Below are 23,958 nucleotides of genomic sequence, written 5' to 3' on the forward strand. Positions count from 1 at the left end.
GACAGGAAGAGGGGATGAGAGGACTCCATTAAGGGCCACACATTGGCTGCAACGGAAGAGGAAGTCTGTGAGCCATGAGTGGAAATTGCCTTGGAAACCATAGGAAGAGAGTTTGGTGAGCAGGGTATGGTGCCAGACTGTATCAAAAGCACGTGATATTTCTCGGGATGTGGCTCTGATTTCATGTCTTTCATTGAGGACCTCCATTCATTGTTCAGAGAGTAGAAGCAGCATGACCAGGGCAGAGTGACCGGGACTTAATCCAAATTGATGATCGGAAATCAAGCCATTGGAGAAGAGGAAGGATTTAATGTCTAAAGCAATGATGGATTCCATAACCTTGCTGATGATTGGGAGAAGGCTGATTGATATGTTTTTGCACCTTTTTTATGCAGGACAGTAATGTTTGCTGATTTCCAAGCAGACGGCAGATGACCTTGAGCAAATGAGAGGGTGAATAGAACAGAGAGAGGGTGAGCAAGAGCAGCAGAGCAGGTTTTTATCACACGTGGGCTGATGCCGTCTGGACCGGTTGCAGAATCTGAGTCGAGGTTTGACAGCAAGATCTCCACCTTGTCAGGAGAAAAGGACACAGAGTCCAGGGACAGTTGGGTGCGACTGGGTAAGGTGGGTACAGAAAGTGATGGGTTTGGGACACAAAATTTAGAAGCAAACACCGAGTTTAGGCATTCAGCCTTTTCACATGCAGTGTCAGCTGAGTGGCCATTTGAGGTACGGGAGGGGATGGAGGGGGAACATACACCAGAAACAGATTTGATTCGACACCACCAGGATTTGGAGGAGGGAGAGATGTTTGAGAGTTCAGACTTGAGATTAAAAAAAAGAGGTTGTTTTCTGTCTCTGCTGAGGGTAGATACACACTTGTTCTAAGCTTTATGGAAGGAACTGAGATTGCCCTCAGTTGGGTTTGCTTTCCACGAGGCAAAGGTAAGTTGTTTCAGGACAATTGCCTCACCACAAGCTTCAGTGTACCATGGGTCGGAGGAAGGGTAGGACAACTGAAGATGAGATTGGATAAATCTGTGCATAAGAGAGAGAAAGTTTCTTTGAAAGAATTCCCAGGATGAGTTAATGTCAGAGAAAATCGAGATGGGAAACTTTAAGTTCCTTTGAAAGAAAGTTTAAGCTTTAAGAAAGTCTATAAGTTTGATGGCTGCTTGAACTCCCTGCAAGTCGGCCTGAGTGAAATGCCAGACTCAACGGTGCTGAGAGGTTTTCTAATAACAGCCAAAGTGATGTCCACTTTGACAAGCACGTGGTCAGATGAACCGATTGGAGTGGAGGAAGAACAGCAGATATTTTCAGGAAATTTGTCAAAATCAGATCCAGAAGAGATGGAGTACCGTTGGTTGAGATCCGTGTCAGAAAGTTGACAGATTGTGTCCCAATAAGTCGCAGAAGTCTTTTGCTGAAGTGCCATGGCAGGTGAGGGAGGTACCCACACCCAGCCAACTGGCATGATGACAATTGAAGTCACCACATGAGGAAGAGAGAATTGGGATGAGAGGATAGAAGTCGGTCCATGTTTTCGGAGAGTGAGATGTAAATGGAGTCATCACTGTTTGGTGGATGGTACAACACACTTATAAACACGAGGTGGAGTGGTGGGAAAGCCGGGAGTGTGGGGGAGGGGGGGGCGGTGAGCGCAGTGCATGGAGAGTGAAGAATAGTCTGATGAAGAGAGCAACTCCACCACCAGGACGAGGCTCAGGTCTGTCATCCTGGAGGAGGGAGTAACCAGGGAGCGATACGAGGGAGTCGGAGACATCTTGAAGGAGGAATGTTTCTGTTACATTACGTGTGGTTGGTCAGTGGCAACCTATATGGAAAGATCTGTCATGTTTGAGCAAAGGCCCCAGATATTTGAGGTCCACCCTGTTGAGGAAGCAGGAGGGGAGGAGGCTTGGGGTGAAGGGGAGGGAAGGGGAAGGGGGTAGGATGAGGGAGGAGGAGGTTAAGGTAAAGGAAAGGTTGAAGAAAAATCATGGTGTATGGTGAATGTGGGTCAGTTAAAGTAGAAGGAAGCTGGTAGGTCAGTGAAAGGGATAGAGGGATAGAAGAAGGGTGGTGCAAAAAGTGGAGAACATAAGAACTGATGGTAATAAGGAGAAAATTCAAACAAACACGATCGTGCACATCGACAGGAAGATGGGTAGGCCTCAGGCCTCAGGCCTCAAAGTTTGAAACAAAACCGATCTAGGAACACACAGTAAACATGGAGGCAACAAAATTAACAGTCAAAACGCAGCAAACAACGACCAAAAACGTATCTTTGAGAAAGTCGGCAGAGATCCCTGAGTGAACCAACCGTCACCGCAAAAACCGGAACCGGATTTAGTTTTGTCATGATCCGTCCATAACTTTTTGAAATATCACGCTATATAACGTTGATGTCCCCATCTCTCAATGGTGAAGAATAATTTAAAACATTCTCGTATCTGGATTCGAACCTTTACCAAAATCGAATCAGTTGGTCCTTGTCACACACCCAACATGTCCACAAAGTTTTGTCCGAATACATTCAAAGCATTTTGAGATGTTGTGTGATATATAGTTTTTGGCCCTGTCTCTCAATGGTGAAGAATCACTTTGAAAATTTCATTTCCAGATCCAGATCCCAATCTTCACCCAAATCGAATCAATTGGTCCTTGTCACACACCCAACATGTCCACCAAGTTTTATCCGAAGACGTCCACATTGTTTTGAGATATCCTAATCACAGACAGAAAGTCAGACAATCAGAGGTGAAAACATCACCTGCATCCACCTTCAGTGATGGGGTTAATAAAGGGGAAACAATTGTGACTTGAAGCCTCAGCTGTTCTGAAAATATAAAGTTTCTCTGTTTTGTTCTGGGCATCCATTGTGTGAAGGGAGATGATGTGAAGATGAACAAAAGTTCACACGTAGTGGTTGGTACACTGGATGTGAACACCTGGGTATCTTTCAGAGCTGAACTCGTTCTGAACTACAAGGCTGTGCCCACAGGTTTATCAAACAGGCCTTTGCAAGTCAAAACTCAGCCCTACGCAGCTCAGTTATCATCAGAATCACCTCTAGTGAAACCTTTCTGGTATTCTGCACACTCGACCTGGTTCCATATCAATGCTTCTGACTAGTCCTACTGTCTCGCTTCCTCCAGAGTAACATCTCCCAGCTCTGTCGTACATCTCAACCCATTGACACTTCTCTACTTGGGATCTCTCAGCTTCTATTTATCACAACTCCACTGGAACTGCTTGGTGTGGGACCCGGATGGCCACAGCCAGTTGGACACCCACATGTGGCTCTTCATGAAAATACACATCCTGCAACTGGAATCAAAGCCTACGCTATGATTGCCAACATGTTTTGTTTTTTTTTTGTCGGTGCTCTATCCTTTTCTTTTAATCCTGAGAGTCAAGCAAGGAAGCAGCAAGTACCATTTTCAAAGTCATTGGAATGACCCAGCCAGGGTTCAAACCACTGACTACCTAGATTCAGAGGGGACACTCGAACCATTACGCCACCGGTCTTTCATCATTTTCAACATATTCGCACACTTCAGACTCTCACTGTCTGAGCTGTTAGTGGAATCCAAATCCGAATCTGTCATATTGTTTTAAAATTCCAGCCACCATGGTTTACTTTAAGTTTTCCAACTGTGACGTCACTTCTTGAAGGGTGCAGATTGCAGAATCTATCCTCGGTCGAAAAATGCTCCAGTTTTATTTTGTTTTCTCATGCAAAGAGATTAGCCAATCCGTTCATTCTTTTTTTTTCTTCTTTCAAAGCACCATGAAAGGAATAATTTTGAGTGGTTTTGATTAAAATTTCATTCCCTTTTGTGTTACCCTTGAAGTGACATTTTGTTCCTTCGTGAAGAGTAGGCGAGCTTTCACCGCCACCATTGCTAAATTCCAAATTCCCGCCCGAACCGGCAGATAGCATTGCATTAGTGGCACAGTCACACCCTCAGCCAACGATGCCACCCGACAGCGTTGTGCTGCATATGAACGAAGAAGTGACCTTCTGTGCATGACGAATGTTATAATAAAAATACAAATGACGAGTCATAAAGATGGAGGAAATAAATCACTTCTGCCGAAATTGAGATAAGCAAAGAACCCCATTTGACTGTCCAATTTTTATTTATTCGTATCCAGCCTGTGGCTACTTCATTTTATATGGGTGCAGCTGTGCCACTGATGCAATGCCCCCTGTTACCAGTAATCGGGTACTCATTTACTGTCCTCTTGATGACAGGCTAAATCAACAACAGGGGCTCAAACTCAAGACCCTAAGATCTTAAGCCAGCCACCTTAACCGTTAAGCCAACATCAAGCGAACTGTCCAATAAAATTGGTGTTGATGAAGCTGATTCCAAAACTCATTGTGATCCTGGACACCACACCACGCTCACAGCTGCAATGTTGAAAATGTGACCAAGGAGAAGAAAAGCATAATTCAGGAGACCCTGCTGGCAGTCCGTGACAAAATGAAAGATTCACAAGCTGTAGATGCAAAAGCCAAAGTACTGTTTACAGGTGACACCGATGCTTTGGAAGCCAAATGTCACCAAACGTACACACAGATTTGTCTGCAAGGTCACAATCCCTGTGTTAGATAGGACCGAGTCATGAACAACAGGGTTCATTGCTGATCAACATGTTTCAAGTCAAGCTTCCGCATCAAATAGATGGAGATATTACTCGGAGTCGGAGCAAGCAACGTGGGTCAGAAAGGACTTAATTTTTCCCATTCATTTCAATCCTGGACACCAGTCGACACCCTTACCAGTGTGATAGTGGTGTCCCTAAACATAACCTAACCCTAAACCTAACAACTTGTTGCAGATGTACTCATTTTGGATGTCACACCTTGGGAACAATCGACACCTTCACCATTACACTTTTGTGAAACATGGTCAGAGTTCATGATGTTGAAGTCCCTATATCTTCTGCTAAGCTGTACCAACATTTGTCATTTGGATCCCCAGAGCCAAGTCTATATTGTATATAAACTGGTCACAATTCCCTCAGCTTTATATTCAAAACAATGGCAGTATGAGGAAGTCAGATGGATACAGATGTCGTTGTGCAACAAACTGAGAAACCAGAAACAAACTGCAGCAAAATTATCCAATGGTTGTGCTCTCTTGCAACTCATACCCTGGTCAAAGGTTGGAAAGCTAGATTCAGTGTGTGAATCCTTTTTTATCTGTAGTGATTCACAGAAGAGTTCTTCTGTGTATATTCATTAATACCTCATGATGACCAAGAACCTTGAGCAGAAGCATCATCAACTTCAGCAAACATCATTTCCTAATGTTGGTTGTTGTACTTGTATACAGCAAGACACCTGTGGTAGCAAACAAGACAGCCACTCTCTCAAGCAATTGCAGTAAGAACTTGAGTAATTTTGTAGCAACACATCAGATGGAGAACCAGTCTTGATAGTGAAGATTAATGTCGGTCTGCATTGGCAGACAGGTAGACCATTGGATGAAATCGACAGTACATTGATGGAGGTATGTATGCTCTTTTCTTCCCATGGTGGTTAGTAGACCTTGATCAACATTCTGCATTTCTTTGATTGATCGATGAGCAAAGAAGCTGGAGTTGCTGACACCTGCTGATGTGGTCATTGATGTTCAAAGGATTTAGAACGTGCAGCAACCAAGGTAAATGTCCGTGTTCTTCTTCTTGTTCTTCTTTCATATGCAGCACATGGCTGCGGCAAAGCATCATTGGCTGAGGCACGGCTGTGCTGCTGATGCAGTGGCCTCTGCTGGTTAGGGCAGGAATTTGGAATTTGGCAGGGTGCCAGCAATAGTTTGTCTACTCTTCACGAAGGACAACGTGGGAATTTTAATGTCAACCAATTAATGTCAGCAGACGAGTCACCCAGTTTAATGTCCATCCAAAGGATGACACACACATTGATGAATCGCCCTGCCTGTGAAACACAGGGATAACAGTTTATAGTTGAGTACAGATTTAAACCCAGACTCAATGGTTGAGAAATGAGTGTGCGTAGAGATCAGATATAATACTCATTTTGTGGGTGGGATTATCGTTTTGTTGCAGTGATAGTTACTCAGAAAATGAGTGAAAAAATTGAATTTAAATTTTTTTTTTTTTTCTGGGCAACCAAAATTTCAAAATTGTAGCAGGGCGACCTACCAAAAAAGTTACTGTCACTCACTGATATACATGTATGTATATATATATATATATATATATATATATATATATATATATATATATATATATATATATATATATACATAAATATATTTATTTATTTATGTACATATATATATATATATGTATCAATTTATAATTATGTTTGTTTTTTTATAATTGTGTGTAATATATATATATATATATATATATATATATATATATATATATATATATATATATATATGTATATATATATATAATTATGTATATATACAAAAAATATTTTGTGATATATGTGTGTATATATATATATATATATATATATATATATATATATATATATATATATATATATATATATATATATGAAAATGTATATGTGGGAAAAAATTACACACCCAGATGGGGAATCAAACCCAGGTTCTCTGGTGAACTATAGCAGTGCTCTGCTATCTGGTTGCCCCACAAGCTGAGCATGCAATTCCCCCACATATAGAATTGGCACTCTGTTTCTGCCACTGCTTCCAGGATACTCATTGCCAACCAGAAGTACAGCGATGGCTTGTGAATCACCCTGCCTGTGACTTTTTCTTCCTTTTTAGAATTTTGAAGACCATCTCGTGGACAGGCCGTCACTCCTCTGGTCGGCAGTGAGTCCCCTGGAAGCAGCGGCTGAAAGGGAGTGGCAATTATATATGTGGGAGAATTGCAGGCTCAGCTTTTGGGTCACAGTGATAGCTCAGATGGGAGAGTGCTGGTATAGTTTGAGCTATTGGTAGAGTTTACCTGAGAAACTGGGTTTGATTCCCCATCTTGGCATGTAATTTTTCCCACATATTTATACTGTATATATATATATATATATATATATATATATATATATATATATATATATATATATATATATATATATATATATATATATATATATATATATATACATGTAGTTATTATTGTTGTTATTTATTTTTAAGATCGTCTGCATCCAGGAGATATCAGGAGCAACAATTTTCCTGCAAGCTTGACTTGAAACATCATGATCAGCAACGAACCCTGTTGTTCACTACTTGGTCCGATTTGACACAGGGATTGTGACCTGGCAGACAAACCCACATGCATGTTTTGTGACATTTGGCTTCCAAAACATCGGTGTCACCTGCAAACAGTACTTTGGCTTTTACATTTCCAGCTTGTGAATCTTTCATTTTGTCATGCATCCAAGTAAGAAATGTATGACGTCAGCCATTTGGAATGTTGAAAATGTAGGATTTCCCCCAAGATTGATTCGGGATTAAAAAAATTTTTTTTACTTCTTTAGCATTGAATATGTAAGTTTGAGCACAAAAATTTGGTTATTAATTTCTAAATATCAGGGTTATCGTCAATTTCTCCTGAACGACAGAATTAAGAAGCTTTTTGGGTAAGCAAGTGGGGATTCTTCTCGTTTAAAAAAACAAACAAACTTGAACTTGAATGTGTTCACATCGAGCCATGGGAAAGTGATCATTACAAAGCAAATGCAAGTGGAATATGGCATTTGATCATCAAGCTTCAAACGGCACGGATCTGATCAGCATCCATATGGCTTCGCTTGTCACGCCTGTCGACCTGTTCACTAGCAAGGAACCACAATCTGAACCGACAATCTTGAGCACAGCAGCTGGATGCCATTGTCAGCATGCTATATGCGGTTATGAGACACTTTGAAGGCGGAATTCCTTTGAACACTGCTCTCCGGCCCTCTCACAGCGAGTGTGCAGGTCGTCAATTCCACGTTGGTGCAGATGGTTCGTGAAGACCTCACTTCCACATGTGCAGTGCTGCACTTTGAGCACCCCATTCGCTCACAGAACAGTACGAGTGATGGAAAGCCGGTAAGTGTGTATCGACCAAGTGGAGATCGTTCCACCAACCAAGCTGTTAGTGGCATTAACTTATGCATCAGTCGACCCGTATCTGCAAAACCCTAACCCTAACCCTAACCCTAACACCCTAACCCTAACAGCCGACCCTAACCCTAACCCACCTCTTGCAGTCGAGCTCCCTCTGACCCTCCCCAGCCACTCCAGGATGCATGTGCTGTTCCAGTAGTGTCCTCCTGGTTAAACTTTCAAAATGCAAGCTTATTGCATAACTCAACTCCTTTGTTCTGTGCTGCTTCTCTCTATGGAACCACCTTCCAGAGGCTGCTCTAAACCATTGTCTCCTCCAGGCTTTAAGCAGGTGCTACGCTGTCATCGCATGTCATCCCCCATCCCTACCCACAATGTTCATTTCCACCATTACCTTTTCTAACCTTTACTTTCCTGACGGTTCCTAACCAAGTCCTCTTACTTGCAGTTTACTGTTTCCTCCTCTCTTTTCCGCTCCTCTTTTCCTGTTCATTCATTCACTTGTTTATTGTGTCAAACTGCTGCCCCACTGCCACACTGTCAATTCATACCTTCCATTTGCTCTTGCATGAGCCTTGATGTTGGAAGAAAAAAAAAAATGCTGTGTTGAGCCTTAATTGATATTATTAGCTGTAGTTGATAACACGAGCTGTAATCAGTGATTTGACCTGCATCTGCTCAGCACAAGAGAGAAACTTAATTGGGGTTACATGCGGTTGTCTGTGCTCTATTTCTTGTCCACAGTGGAGCTTCATGTATGAATGTTTCTCCGTGAACGTTGGAGAAACTGTTACAGTAAATGTGTACAACATGCCACATGGGAACGGTGCCCTGCACACCCTTTATACAGCACCAGGTATGTTCGACTGTAACTGTTTTGCTTACTATCTGAGGCTCAGTCCAAAAGTAATGCTCGTGCCTCCTGTGGAATTTCTGAATATTTCACTGATTCCAAAACCAATCCTTATAGACATGAACAAAGATTGTGGAATAGGCATTCAATGTTCCACTCTTGAAAAATTAAAGAATATTTCAATCTTTTAATAACCTGCAGCTTCATTCCACCAATTATATTGAAAAAGAAGGCATTATTTTTGGGGTCAAAAACGATCCATCTTACTTTTTGGAGTGTCTTCGTACCTTAACCAATTTGAAGTATTGTGAGAGTTACGGATAAATTTGATAGTCGATCATCTTTGACGCACAAAGGATAATACAATAATTACTAGAATAGATCATTAAGGATATGGGGTTTTAAGTCGGATGCCTAAGCCTGGTGTTGGCTTAGTGGTTAGGGTGGCTGGCTTGCGATCTTTGGGTCCTGTGTTTGAGCCCCATTTGCCACTGAATTCACACCAGGTGCGGTTGATTCAGCCTGACATCCTTACGAAGTTGGATAACTAAGAACCAGTGTACTGGTGTAGGGGCACAGCATCAGCGGCACAGTCGTGCCCCAACAAAATGATAGCCAAGCTGCCATATGCAATAATAAGAAGTTGGATGCCGGTGGACAGAAGTAGTTATCAAAGTATTCCAGGTGGGGAAGAGGAAAAGTATTTTTTTTCTTGGGAAGAGGAAATTAAGGTGGGATAAATAGCTTTCTCTGCAGCTTTTCAAAGACAGAAAGGGTGAAATAAGATCAAGGGTAAAACGGATAAGGTTCTGACCTGTGGTTGAGCACGAAAGATCGGGCATCGCCCAAAGCAGAGCATCTGTTCCAGCAGTCATCGGCGCCTGCTCCTGAAATCGTGAACGACAACACATCGAGAATGGTTGTATTGAAACTAGAAGAAAGTGTTCTTAAGAGAATATGGCAAATCGAGACAAAGGATCATGTGTAACACTATGTTCACAAACAATTATTATTAGCCTGTCGCCCCATGCAGCGGATGACGTGGTTTTGCAATCGCTTCTGTGTTTCTGTCTGTCTGTCTGTCTGTCCGTCTGTCTCTATCTGTCCAGACCATAACGGTTTTACCAATTGAGCTTTTGTCAAAAATCTTCAACAGACCTTAATTATGAGAATATGGAGAACACAAATTAATGAAATGTACAATTATTATTAACTGTCATTTTAGTCAGGTTTAGTTAGGGTACAAAGCAGATGCGGACAGGCTTTGCATTTTGAGATGCTTTCTAGTTCATAGTAAATAGGTTACAAATCATTGTTGCAGGATTTTTACCCTTATATATGGAGGATCAGAAGATATGCAAAATATGTCCAAGTGTGATCCAAGTTCAAATATATTGTCGAGTATCAAGAATATGCACAGGTGTAGAAAGATTAGGAGATATCCAAAACTGATAGGCAACTAAACAGTTGAACAAAGGAATGTCTTAAAATACTTCAAACGTAGTACCACCAGTGGACATAGTTCTATCACCAATAGACGTAGTGCCAGGCATGGATCCAGGAAATTAAGTTTCAGTTCTGAAAAAAAAAACATCAGTGGGGAACTAATGAAAGGCAGTAATGGGGAGATAAATATGGAGTGGGCTAAATTTTTGGTATATATCCTCTTACCAACAGGTATTCCTTTTACTCTTCTGGAAATTAATGAATCAATGTATGGAATGTTGTGATGACGTATATATGCATTACTGTTTCCATGCATTACAAATGAACCTCATGAACGTGTACTGACAAGACACTTAACAAAACATGGACATAACTGTTTGAGAGTCAGGGTGAAAAGACATATGCACCACCTTGTACATATCGACACTGAAATGCAAACATCCAGAAAATCACACCCAAAACCCCTTACAACGTTTATCTGTAATAATTATGATAAATGTGTGTGTCTGTGTGTGTCCTTCATAACTCTAAAGCCAAGAAACTTTGCATGCATACTAAGGGAACTCCAAGGTAGTGCATGAATATATATTGGGTGTTTGGATTGGTTAATTAAAACACCCCCTTTTGAAGATAATTAACGGTGTTATTTAATTATCCTTTATCAAGGCATCATTCCTTGGTTAGCCTCTGAGTAAGCCATCTGTCAGCTTACTGGAGTCTTAATTCACCATTTGGTTTGGCATGCTGAACAATGCCTTGACTTGGAATAGGCCACAATGGCTTCTTAACAATAAAATGCTCACAATTTGTTTTCCCACTTTCCTCACTCGTATCATCGAATGCCTGATCATCATACATACATATGAATCGCTGGATATGTTGCAATGCTTATAAACGCCCAGAGACGCCAGTGTTCGTGGCTTTATTTCATTTCCACACATGCGATAAACTCGAGAATCTCTTAAACTAAGCGGAATTACAAAATTTAACTTCAAAATTGATCTCAGCAGAAGTTCTTACTGCTAAAAGTGTTCATTTGTCCAATTTGCACATTGATTGACATTCTGGGCGTCTCGAGTGTCCGTGGCTTTATTTAGTTTCTGCACATGTTTCCGATCGCAAATTGTTTGCCAAGCCAGTGTGGTCATATTAAACACTGACTGGAGATGACCGGAGTGTCAAACAATGTGCGAATTGGACAAATGAACAGTTTTTTTTTTAAGTTTTTTTTTTTAGTAGTTGGAACTGCTACTAGGGTCAGTTCAGCAGTTTAAATTTTGAAATTTGCTTCAGGTTAAGAGATGCTAGAGCTTGTCACATTTCAGCTATAATGCTTATAAATGTCCAGATACCTCTTCCATCTGCCCGAGAGATGGGGAGCAGCTGGTCAGGTGTACCCGGATACACTCTGCCGACTGAGCCAAAAGGCCCCTCGACTCTGCAAATCGTTAAAATTTATGAAAGAAATGGGTCAAACAATATAAAGTCCCCCGTACTTGTCTGTTCCAGTCGAATTGTTCAGGAGTGTGGTGTATATAGAGCCTCGCAGCTCTGAAAACACCATTAAAACGGTGGTTATCTCCGGACGGTGTTCGTCTCCGGACGTATCCAGACGTTGTTCGTCTCCGGACGGTGTTCATCTCCGAATGTCTCCTGGTGATGGTTCCCAATATAAGCATTTCCGAGAAATAAACAGAAACTCCAAGATTTGCTGAAGAGGAAAGAATACAGAAGCGCATCATGATTTGCAAACAACCTGTTCACTCATGAAATCTGGCCAGATGAGTTAACGTTGAATAGCTTGAACTTTAAATGAGTCGATGAACACCTTCTAGAAAACTATGAGATTGTGGTCATGCAGTTTCACCTTCCAGACTGAAAAAGGTAAACTTCAAAATGAGTAGAGATGGAATGAAGACAGTTTAAATTCCTGTTTTCACAGTTAATATGTCAGGAAAAGTCCTGATTACTGCTGCTGTAGTATGAACCGTTTCGCTTCCATCCTGATGTAATTTTCAAGATGTTCGAAAGATGCTTCCTTTCTCCCTTTCAGGATGCAACAATGCCGAGGTTCAAGGACTCTCCGAATGTACAGGTGGGTGTTAAATTTATGTATAACTTTGCGAGTTTGTCGTCTAAAAATCTCAGCAGTCATGTATTGCAGCTCAAAAATATGGTTTGCTACTTCATTGAAGAAGGCCTTCTTTTTGTAGTTTGGACTAACCCGTTTTAACCAAGCAAGTTGCTAAAAGTGCAATGAGTAAAAAGTTATGGCAACCTTATCACGGTGGGCTGCAGGTCAGAATGCCATTACAGTCAACGTGGATACCGGCCGTGAAAACACACTTCGGGTTTCCTACTCCAGCTCTATTCGTTATACAGATTACACCGTCGTTATTTGTAGCCTGTTCCTCGTGTGCAGACCTTTGCACAGACAGGTATGTAAGTCCCTTTGACTACTTGGCCACAAGGCCACTGGATGTGGGACTAGTAGTCTTGTGAAGCATCTGAGATCTCTTGTATCGCTTGCAATGCTTATCGTTGGAATGTGATCAAAAAAATAATAAATACAATGTATGTGAAGATGCAATGATCATTAAAAAAAAAAGGTCAACATTCGCAGCGTGTACTGGGAAAAGAAAACGTTGTCGAGTTCCACATCCAGCGATCGCCTTGTCTTTGTGTAGAGGTGAGTCGAGATACACCTGCTCAATGGAAATAAGTTTGGTAGCTGGGATTGCTGTCTGAGCTGCAACCACAGATAGCGTTGATAAAAATTATACGAGACATGCTTATGCAGGTTACAGGTTAAATTGTCTGTCTGTAGCTTTTACTTTAATGGTACTTTTTTTCTTTAATGCTGTAATTTGTCTCTTTTTGTCCTTCAAGTAATATATTTAATGTATTTACAAGCTCCTCTACGAGGCTTAGGGAATGTAAAATATGCTCTACTTCTCCGTACACTAAAGAGGGATATCAAGGTGCTGCCAATACTTTTTCTCCTTCCAGGTGTACGCAGTTGAAATGCATGACTGCCGAGTCCGCACATGTCCCTTCAGAGAAGGTGAGAAAGTGCATCTCTTTGTATGTTGTGCAACACGTTTGGCACTAATTACAGTGTGTATACCTGACTGGCTCTCGGTCTCTTACAGATCCAATAAAGCCCAGTATTATGCTGAAGAAGGATAGAGACAGCCTGAAGGTGTCTATCAGGATGCTTCCTGCAGGATGCAGCTTCTCCTTAGAGCTGACTCTCCTAACGGGTGACAACGTGGGCAAATCGCGGGTCCTCAGCAAAGCGTTGATTTATCATCGGCATCAGGTGAGATTCTTGGCTTCAATCTCTCCTTGTTTGTTCTGGATTTCATCCATGTCTTTTAAAAACAAAACCTTCCATTGCTTTTAATTAGCCTGTCATAATTCGACAAGCTAATTAAAAAAAAATTAATTAATTTTAAAAATAATTATGACAACTATAATTCAAATGACTTATGTAAGAGACCATCCCACGTACTGTATGTAAGAACATGGCGGAGCGAGAAGGAGGGAAGTATAATTCGAGATGATTGAAATTGAGGGAAGGATGAGAATTGGGGAGGATAGGAGAAGAAAATGAGTGTATAGGACAGTGTTTATGAAGTGGGAAGAGAAAGGTAAGAAGGTTGCAATGAAATAGAGTGAAGGTAATGTAATGGTAAGGAAGGAATGGGGAATATAGTGAGGATGGGAAGAGGGTGGCGATGGATTTCCACCATATTTACCAACGCCACCTGAAGGTTATGTTTTCACTCTTATCTGTCTGTTTGTTTGTCTGTGAACATGATATCTCACAAAGCTGTGGACAGATTCGGATGATATTTGGTGGACAGGTTGGGTGTATGACAAGGGATTTGTACGAAATTTGGTGGACAGTTTGGGTGTATGACAAGGGATTTGTACGAAATTTGGTGGACAGTTTGGGTGTATGACAAGGAAAAATTGTTTCAATTTTGGTGAAGATCGATTTTGATTCAATCCAGATATGGATCCGGTAAAAAAAAATTTTTAAGTGATTCTTCACCATTGAGTGATGATCGGGCTAAAACTATATATATAACATGATATCTCAGAAAGTTCTCAACAGATTCAGACGAAACTTAGTGGACAGGTTTGATGTATGACAAGGATGAATCGATTCTATTTTGGCGAATATCCAAATCTGGATACGAGGATTTTTAAAGTGATTCTTCACCATTGAGAGATCGGGCCAAAAACGATATACTGCAGAGCATATCGCAAAAAGTTAAGGATAGATTCGGATGAAACTAGGTAGATGATTTGGGTAGGTGACAAGAACAAGCCGATTAGATTTTGGAGGTCTGGATTCAGATCTCACCTATCAGTGAGATACAAAACGTAAACTGTTCAGCCTGGTGGAGGGATGCCCTCTACCGAATGTTATTCCAGTTGTCTATGTTATAAATATTTGACTGCATATGTACTGTATACCGGTAGTTAACCAATAAACCTCCATTTCGGCAATATAAGCTCAACTTTTGTATTTCATCAAGTTTGAAAAGTGTAAGCATGATATTCACAATAACTTTTTCCCATAGGAAAACCTTAAACATACATTCAACAACCTGTTATTGGAGGAGAGTGTTCATTGTGTCCGGGTAAGTTGTTTTGTTTTGTTTTTCATTTCATCATTTTAATACATATCCTCTTCAAATCCAGAATTGATAGTGCATGCAAAAACCATAATTGATCAGTGAGATGCCATTCCATTGGGACGATGCTCTGCGCAGAGCGTTGGTGCTGCCTTAGCAGTCTCCTTGGCTATTGGGGTACAATCCTGGACGGGTCGCCACTCCGACACAGGATACCAGCAAGCTGGCACTCATTTTGCCGACCTCAGAAGGGTGACAGGCAGAGTTAACCCCACCTTCAACAGCCAAGGGGGATTTAAACTCAGGATCCGAGGATCCCAAGCCCACCACCCGAACCATTAAGCCAACACCAGGCATATCAGTGAGATGGTCATTGGTAAAATAACTCAATTCTCTCTGTAAATACGTATGGCATAGTACCGCTCCCAGTTCGAGAGGGTATTACAAGTGAATAGAAATACAATTCTGGGGGAATTAACCCTCCGCAAGGACTTGCTCTTTGCTCATAATAGCAATATCAAGGCTGATGAAGAAAGGTTTTTTTTAAAATTCCCCAAGACGTGATTCTATTATTATTCAGAATATCTACCCAGACTGAAAATTAATGTGATCCACCTTTTTATACTTCATTTCTATTTAAATTAAGTTATCTATGGTATGATGTTTGTCACTATAAATATCTTTCTTCACTACTCCACCAATACTTTTGACTTTGAAGCCCACTTTACCTGCATTTACACAATTTTGTTTTTCCTCTACATGAGCACGTAATGCCCTGTTTAGCACCTACAGTAACTGCAGTACACTAAACTCACACTATTGAGGTTGTTTTCTCCTCCTTGGGCATCTAAACCATTCGGTGATAGGACCAGGGCCAGTCTTGATAATCCTGTGGGTATGTGCGAAGCGTAGCGAGCTGGTGGAGTTTCTTGGGTATTCCATCGTTGCATGTTTTGTAGTTTCTACTCTGTTCTTCCCACACTTCCCATTTTCTGTTTTTGTTAAAACTTCTAGAATAATCTCGCAAGTACGAGCAGTTTGTAGAGGGAGCTGGGCTGTCTTAAGGCATGGGCACACTGGACAGTTGCCCAGGGGCCCCACAATTCTAGGGGCCCCAAGCTGCCATATTGTTCATGAGAGATCTCTTGGCAGAGTGGAAATTTACTCGACCTCTCGCTGGAAAGGCCGGGGATTCAAATTATATTTATAATATAAATAATTTGTGCATAACTATCTGACAAATGTTATTTCTTGTAATGTTGTTAATCTGCAATAATATTGTATTGTTTACATTTTTATTCCTGTGGGTGGGTGGGTGGGTAGGGACCCCAGTGCATTGCTTAGCCCAGGACCAACAATGCTGTTAAGACGGCCCTGCGCAGGGAGGGATCTTCGTGAATGTTCTCTGTTTGAGGATATATACACTGAGAGAGAGAAGGGGAGACGTCCAGCTTTGTTGTGCTGTGTGGATGCTGTGCCTTACCTTAGTGTTGTGTTTAACTTTTTAAAATAAACTCCAAGTTTGGAGTTCTCTCTCCCGCCGGGTTGGATAGCGAATAAGAAGAAAAGCTTCGGGTTGTGTGACCAAAGTTAACACTTCATGACACCATATGCCCTTGTACTGTGTCAGAGGTGTAAATGGGTAAAGTGAACTTCTCAAAAGCAACCTGCCTCTCATTTCTGTCCAGGTGGTGGCTGACAATTACCTCCTAAATGAAACGATGTGCATTTCTTCTACCACTGCAGGTAAACACTTCTTCCATCCCCCACAACATCCTCACTCCCCAAATGTAGTTTTGTGAAACGTCTTATGATCTACATCAATGTTCTGAAGTCTGAGACTTTTATAATCCATTATAATAACTAGAGGGGGAGCACTCGGGAGAGTGCAAAACCTCTGCCGCCAATACTGCTGGGTCACTCAAGTGAACCTGATATCTTATTCATTAAATATGATGTCAACAGTGCTGACAGAGTTGTAGTTCTTTTCTCCAACATTTTTTTTTTGGGGGGGGGGGGGTTGGAAATCACTTAAAACATGTAGAAATGCGAAAAAAGAGAAATCGAAATTTTATTGAAAAAATAGTTGCAAAAATTTTTTTTTCTCTAACAATTTTTTTTGGGGGGGGGGTTTGAAATCACTTAAAAGATGTAGAAATGCAAAAAAATGTTTTTTTCCTCTAACAATTTTTTTTTGGGGGGGGGGGGGTTGGAAATCACTTAAAACATGTATAAATACAAAAAAAATTTTCTCCAACAATTTTTTTGGGGGGTAACAATTTTTGGGGGGAGGGTTGTAAATCACTTAAAACATGTAGAAATGCAAAAAAAAATTCTCTAACAATTTTTTTTTGGGGGGGGGTTGGAAATCACTTAAAAGATGTAGAAATGCAAAAAAAAAATTTATCGTACAATTTTTTTGGGGGGGTGGGAAATCACTTAAAACATGTAGAAATGCAAAAAAAAAGAATTTTTTCTCTAACAATTTTTTTTTGGGGGGGGACCAAGTCGACAATTTAATGGCATGATCCTTGGACCATACCTAACCCCCCCCCCCCCACCAAGTTTCGTCGAAATCCGTCGAGGAGTTTTTCCGTAATACTGTTCACAAACAAACAAACAAACAGAAAGGGGTGAAAACAGTAACCTCCATCCATCTTCGAAGATGGTGGCGGTTAATAAAAAGTACCCATCATACATGAACTCGGATGCAGGGCAAAAGTGGAATGACATCATAAGAAAATATTTCAAATCTGGTTTCTTGCGTGGACATTGCATTGAAATACTGTTCATTCAGCTGTAGGTGAAGCTAACAATGTTTTTGATGTACATGTTGCAGGCCCTGCTGCTGTGTTTGGCACAGTGGTTATCCTTATATTCATCTTGTTGGCCCTATTTCTCATGCTTGTCTGCTGGAAACGCAGTGAGTATGCAAGCAGTTTTTTGTTTTTTTTTTGATGACTCCAAACAAGTGGAGATCTTACAATGTGAAATTATATTCGAGTTCTCAGATGGGAATTTGAAGTGTTGTTTGGACTGATCAGCTGAGAACAAAAAACAAAGTATGTTAATTTTGATGAACAGAAGTTGGAAATCTCTTCTTGGTGAATTTACAACTTATGTTGTGTATGTGCAACTCACAGGTTTGCTGTGTGCATGCATTTAATGTGGTCTACGTTCGATTGTGCTTATCATATAATCCTCCAGAATATACAAGGATATACAGGGAACATTGACTCACAAAATGGTGATTTGGCTCATCATTCCTGCACTCAATTAACAGCTCATTAATTAAATCTGTCATTTTACATCCTTGATTTCATTACTCATGGGAGTAGTGAGGAGGAAAAGTGGGAAGAGCATTGGTAAGAGTGGAGAGGAAGGGAAGGAGGAAGAGGAGTCGAGAGGAGAACAATTGGGCAGGCAGAGGGACAACAACAGGGTGTGTGTGTGTGTGTGTGTGTGTGTGTGTGTGTGTGTGTGTGTGTGTGTGTGTGTGTGTGTGTGTGTGTGTGTGTGTGTGTGTGTGTGTGTGTGTGTGTGTGTGTGTGTGTGTGTGTGTATATACACACTACATGGCCAAAAGTATGTGGACACCTGCTCATCCAACATGTCATTCCAAAATAATGGGCATTAATATGGAGTTGGTCCCCCCCCCCCCTTTTGCTGCTATCACAACCTCCACTCTTCTGAGAAGGCTTTCCAATCAATTAAACCCAGGTGGGTAGGATTATACAAATATATCGACTCCTTCCATGCTCTCCTAGCTGGAGTAGATGCATAAAGCAATCAAGAAAGGCCTACACAAGGTCAGCCCTTTGCTGTTTCAGACCCTTCCCAGAGTTCCTCCACAGCTGGAAAGACATTCACAAATAGTCCACACATGAGAATCCCAATGCTACACACCCCCTCAGCTGTCAGACCAGTTTCAGACTACTTTTGATGTTTACATGTGGCCCATGCTTGGGAGCCTCGTTGGTATGCATTTTTGTCTGCGCTGTCGATGATGATTCACCAGCAAGCAATGAAACTGTTCCAGCAGCTGATGGGGTGTGCAGCATTGGGATTCTCATGTGTGTACGATGTGTGAACGTCTTTATAGCTGTGGAAGAATTCTGGGAAGGGTTTGAAATAGCAAAAGGCTTACCTTGGGTAGCCTTTCATGTTTGCTTCATGCAGTTTCTTCAGCTCAAAGAGCATGGGACGAGTATATATATATATATATATATATATATATATATATATATATATATATATATATATATATATATATATATATATATATATATATATATATATATATTATTATATATATGTCCTGAATAAACATGATTCACTGAGGCTGAGACACTGGAAAAAGAAAACTCATCATTTGGATTTTGGCCTTCACGTACCTTAAAGTTAGTTTATGTTATGAAAATTTGAATTCAGTACCCAATAAATTTCATTCTTGGTATCCAAACTGTACCCCTGTTTATGTAACAAATAAAATGAAGAAAAATGGTCACAAAATTGCTTCACACAAACACACAACTAGTCATTGACAACGACCTCCAACTTCCGTACCATGTTTTCACTGTTGGCCTCCTGCTTTGAGGTTTGATGGTTTCAATATCCTGTATTGTATTTAAAAAGTCCTTCTCAGTGGGACATTGTTGCAGCTGTTTTGCTTTATTTTCCAGATCATTTCTGTCAATATCTAATATGTACTTCTTCGTTCCAAACAGGAAAGCTGCATTCTCCACCAAAAGGAGGTACACACCACATCACATTTTAACAAATAAAACTCTTTATAAATTCTAATTCTTGGTATTACAGCATGAAGTGTTCAAGGATTAGATATTATATTAAACAGTGCAACTGGCCACATCACCCCCACCCCCCAGTGGATAATAATAATAATAATAATATTACAATAATTTGTAATAACTAGCGGGCATTCCTGTCTTCCAGGCGAGAGTACCCTTTTCCTTGTTATCTGGGGATTGCTGGTGGGGGAGGACAGGGGGGCTAGGGGTGTTAAATGTACTTGTGTTTGTAATCATGATTAATCTCTTGCAGTGTTCATCCTGTACATCCCTGACGGTGAACCCTTCCGGACCCTTGTCCTCGCTTTCTCCACCTTCCTCCGTGACTCCTATGGATTACCTGTTACCTTGGATCTCTGGTGTTCCAAGGAAATTGCAAGCTTGGGTCCTTCAGTCTGGTTGCAGAAGCAGCTGGAGTGCTTTCGCAGTGATTTCAGCACACTCGTCATTCTTCCGTCTCCGGCAACCCGCTTCAAGCAGGACAATTCTGTCAAACAATTAGTACCATTAGTTCCACCACCTTGTCTGACACCAGAGAGCGGAGATCTCTTCTGGGAAGCTGTTGCTTCACTGCGACCGACTGAGTTTCACCAATGTGTTGTAGTAACATTTTCCAAAGTGACCAATACAAAAGATGTGCCCAGTTGCCTCAAAGTCTGCCGACGATTCCATTGGCCAGGTGAGGCCACTCTTTTGAAGAGACAGCTGGGGGTACAAAAGCAGTCCCACAGTGGAAGTGCAAGAAAGATTCTGAAATCGGTTTTAATTGAAGCACAGAAATGGCGGCAGGATTTTGAAAACAAAAAATGCGTATCCAAGAAGCTCCTCAAAAGTGAAGATAAAGCGACTGCAGAACAGATGATGATGATGTCTGAAAAGACTGAAGAAACAACTCTTCAGACAAAACTGTCCAGCTCTCGAGACAGCGCTTTCTTCAGCCTCGAAGTGTGAAAACCAGTTGATGACTACGAAGGAGGGAACCCCACAAGGTTGTTACAGTACTGCCAATTAGGGTGCTTCGGCCAAAATATCTTCCAGATTAAAACGAAGACTTTGACTAATGAACTTGAAGTCACCAATGTCACAGCAGTTCTTCATGTGCCAGAAAGTCGACTCCTTGTCAGCCATGCCACAGTTCAAGATGACATTATAGAAAGGTCTGGGTAAGGAGCTGCAAGTATAGGTATTGTTTCAGAAGGGGCACAAGCTTTGCAACACTATATGGATCACTCAGATGTCTGAACATTGCATTGCTTCTGCAAACCTTCTCCACATGTGGAGTTACCGTGCGGGTAAACGGTTTGTTATCTCCAGCACACTTTTTGTTTTTTTTCAGCTCCTACACAAAAGCTGTGATGTTTTATTTATTATTTCAGTGTACTAGTTTACAGCTTGAGCCCGAATGGGTAGCAGCACATGGCAAAATAATTGCGCTTTAAGAATGTCCTTGCAAGACGATTCCCCTTTCCTTCCTGTCTGCATATCCATACTATATGTTAATTTATATATGTGGGAATTTACAGAATGCATATGGTATTGTCGCATGGACGGCAACCTCCCAATAGGAAGCATCCAGAATGATGCAGTTCCCATCAGGCTGGAACCGACACTTCAAGGATAGCCGAACTAACCTCCTTTCCCACAACCTGATGCTGAGAGGTTAGTACCAGCCTGTAATCCAGCAGTTTATTACATTGGTAGTTATAAAACATGGTTGCAATAAATTTAGCCCTCCAGGAATCCCAAATGACCACAATCGTTCGCACGACAAAATGGCAGCAACTCGAGGCAAGTCATTCCTTAAGCAATAATAAAACAATTTTTCACAAGACACGATGTGAACATAATTCCAAAACAAGACACACACACACACACACACACACACACACACACACACACACACGATGATTTAAACTTTAAATGCTCAAATTACCAGGCACATTTCACATCCAATTGCTCATTGTTTGCATTCAGTGTAAACATCGCTTTCATCTCCACCAGAAACCTGGTGTTGGCTTAACTGGCAAAAGCAGATGGGATCCCTCATTTTGATTTGTGCACTCTGCCCACCCCCTCCCCCCAACCCCAACTCAATTATTATGTTTAGAGCATGAGCAAGATGCTAGTGCCCACACGGGATTCTAAACGGGGTAGAGATGGAGAGGGCAAAAATGCAAATGGCGTCTTCTCATTGAGCCGGCAAGCTGGGAGCAACAATTCGCATTGATTGCCACATCTGATGCAATTGAAATGCTCTAAGGGTGGCGAGGTGCTCCATTTGAAACTGTTTGTTTGATGTATGCAGCTTTTTGATGCCAAGGGTCCATACTAAAAATGGGGCAATACCTCTGGGTACTCGCCTGGTAGAATAATGAGACCGATAAGGAAGTCAATGTGGGATGGAACCAGCAAAATTGACCAATTAACCAATGCTACAGCAAATACGTATTTGGGGGCGGGGGACACCCCCCCCCCCCGTAAATCGCCTTTGACCTCAATTTTTTTTAATTGCGTGAACAAACTTTGGTACATCACGGGTGATGAAGGTTGTGATCAAGTTTAATCGGAATTGTGTGTGTAATTTGAGAGAAGAAAGCAAATACCTATTTTGGGGGGCAATCCCCCCACCCCCATAAATGCCCTCAGAACCTGATTTTTAAAATGGTGTGAACAAACTTTGATACATCACTGGGGACGAAGGTTGTGGTCAAGTTTCATCGAAATTGTTTGTACTTTTGGAGAAGAGAGCAAATACATATTTTGGGGGACAACCCTACCCCCTTACACCCCATTAGACTCCGATTTTTTGTTGTTTTTGTGAATAAACTTTGGAATATCACGGTTGTTGAAGGTTGTGTTGAAGTTTCGTCGGAATTGTGTGTGTCGTTTGAGTAAAAAGCAAATACCTCTTTAGGAGGGGGGCAATCCCCCCTCCCATAAAAGGCCTCTGTAGACACTCTCAGACCCCAATTTTTTAATGCCACGATCAAACTTCACGATGAAGCTGATTTTGGGTCTTTCACTCTCTCTCTCTCACTGCAAGCAGCTCGGTGGTGTTTGTCTTCTACAATCTCCTCTCTGGCCTCACCCTCCCCCCCCCCCCCGCTCTGTGTGTGATCTGCCCTCCCTGTATTGTTGCAGGACGCTCAAGGGCCACCAGCAACCCCCTTCTGGTAAAACGACCAAAATGAAGACTCACTGCTCACCTTCACTCTTTCATTCTTCTTTTTTCCCGCCTTTGAAACAAACTCCCACACTCTCTTCTATCCCACTGTTCCCTCCAGGTCTTTAAAACAGCTGTTCACCACCATCTCATATCTTCCCCCAATCAAAACCTTGATTTCTTTCTACACCCATTAATCCACACCAAACCCACCTCCTTCAAATTCCCTGTTTTCCTTCCTGAAAGTCCCTGTAGTGTCTATCTTTTTTACCCCATATACCCTAACCCCATCCCTCTCCCTTCCAGAGATCTCCTCATGTCTCCTATTCCCTCCTATTTTGTGGTTCCTTCTCCCACCCCTCGTCTTCTGCTCCCTTTGTTATACGTTCTGTTAGCTCTTATATGAGCCTCGACATTGTATACAAAATAAACTTTGGCACAAAACAGGTGATGAAGGTTGTGATCAAGTTTCATCAGAATTGCATGTGCACAGTAGTTTTTGAGAAGAAAGCAAATACATATTTGGGGAGGCAACCCCAGTAGACCCCCTTAAAATAAATCCATCAATACCCCCTCCCTTCATGTGCAGCCTTTTTGGCTGCTACATTGGAACTCGTTTCGCCAACCTGGGAAGGATAACAGGCTGAGTCCAACCCCCTGGTGTTAATTCAGCGGCCAACGGGGCTTGAATTCAGGACCCTGGGATACCAAGCCACCACCCTAACTGCTTAGCCAACATCAAGTAATTTTTCAGAGAAGTTGGAAGTATTTTTGGACGGATGGACGGATAGACTTTCGCATAAGCTCCCTGGAACTACGTTCCAGTTGAGCTAAAAAATTGGATTGATGTCAATACCAATGACCAATTGTCAATTAATAATGGGATTGCACAAGGCAAAGCTGTTTGGGGGAAAAAAAAACAAAAACCGACAGCATATGCAAATATGTTAACAGAACA

General features: G+C 41.5%; 1 protein-coding gene across 1 annotated transcript in view; it reads left to right on the plus strand.

Moving 5' to 3' along the window:
- LOC147018016 (uncharacterized) overlaps positions 1 to 22,681 on the plus strand; it is a 35,744-nt gene extending 13,063 nt beyond the window's left edge. The window contains exons 4-15 of the mRNA XM_085897215.1: positions 7,939 to 8,063; positions 8,826 to 8,937; positions 12,434 to 12,475; positions 12,679 to 12,818; positions 13,004 to 13,069; positions 13,390 to 13,444; positions 13,533 to 13,702; positions 14,976 to 15,035; positions 16,718 to 16,775; positions 17,869 to 17,952; positions 19,757 to 19,783; positions 20,091 to 22,681. Of these exons, the coding sequence (XP_085753341.1) occupies positions 7,939 to 8,063; positions 8,826 to 8,937; positions 12,434 to 12,475; positions 12,679 to 12,818; positions 13,004 to 13,069; positions 13,390 to 13,444; positions 13,533 to 13,702; positions 14,976 to 15,035; positions 16,718 to 16,775; positions 17,869 to 17,952; positions 19,757 to 19,783; positions 20,091 to 20,788 (1,637 nt within the window). The 3' untranslated portion in view covers positions 20,789 to 22,681. The remainder of the gene's footprint in view (positions 1 to 7,938; positions 8,064 to 8,825; positions 8,938 to 12,433; positions 12,476 to 12,678; positions 12,819 to 13,003; positions 13,070 to 13,389; positions 13,445 to 13,532; positions 13,703 to 14,975; positions 15,036 to 16,717; positions 16,776 to 17,868; positions 17,953 to 19,756; positions 19,784 to 20,090) is intronic.
- Positions 22,682 to 23,958: the final 1,277 nt, after the last annotated feature.

Source organism: Eptatretus burgeri, chromosome 10 (assembly GCF_056783735.1).
Source record: "Eptatretus burgeri isolate ZD-2024b chromosome 10, Ebu_testis_v1, whole genome shotgun sequence".
NCBI lineage: Eukaryota > Metazoa > Chordata > Myxini > Myxiniformes > Myxinidae > Eptatretus > Eptatretus burgeri.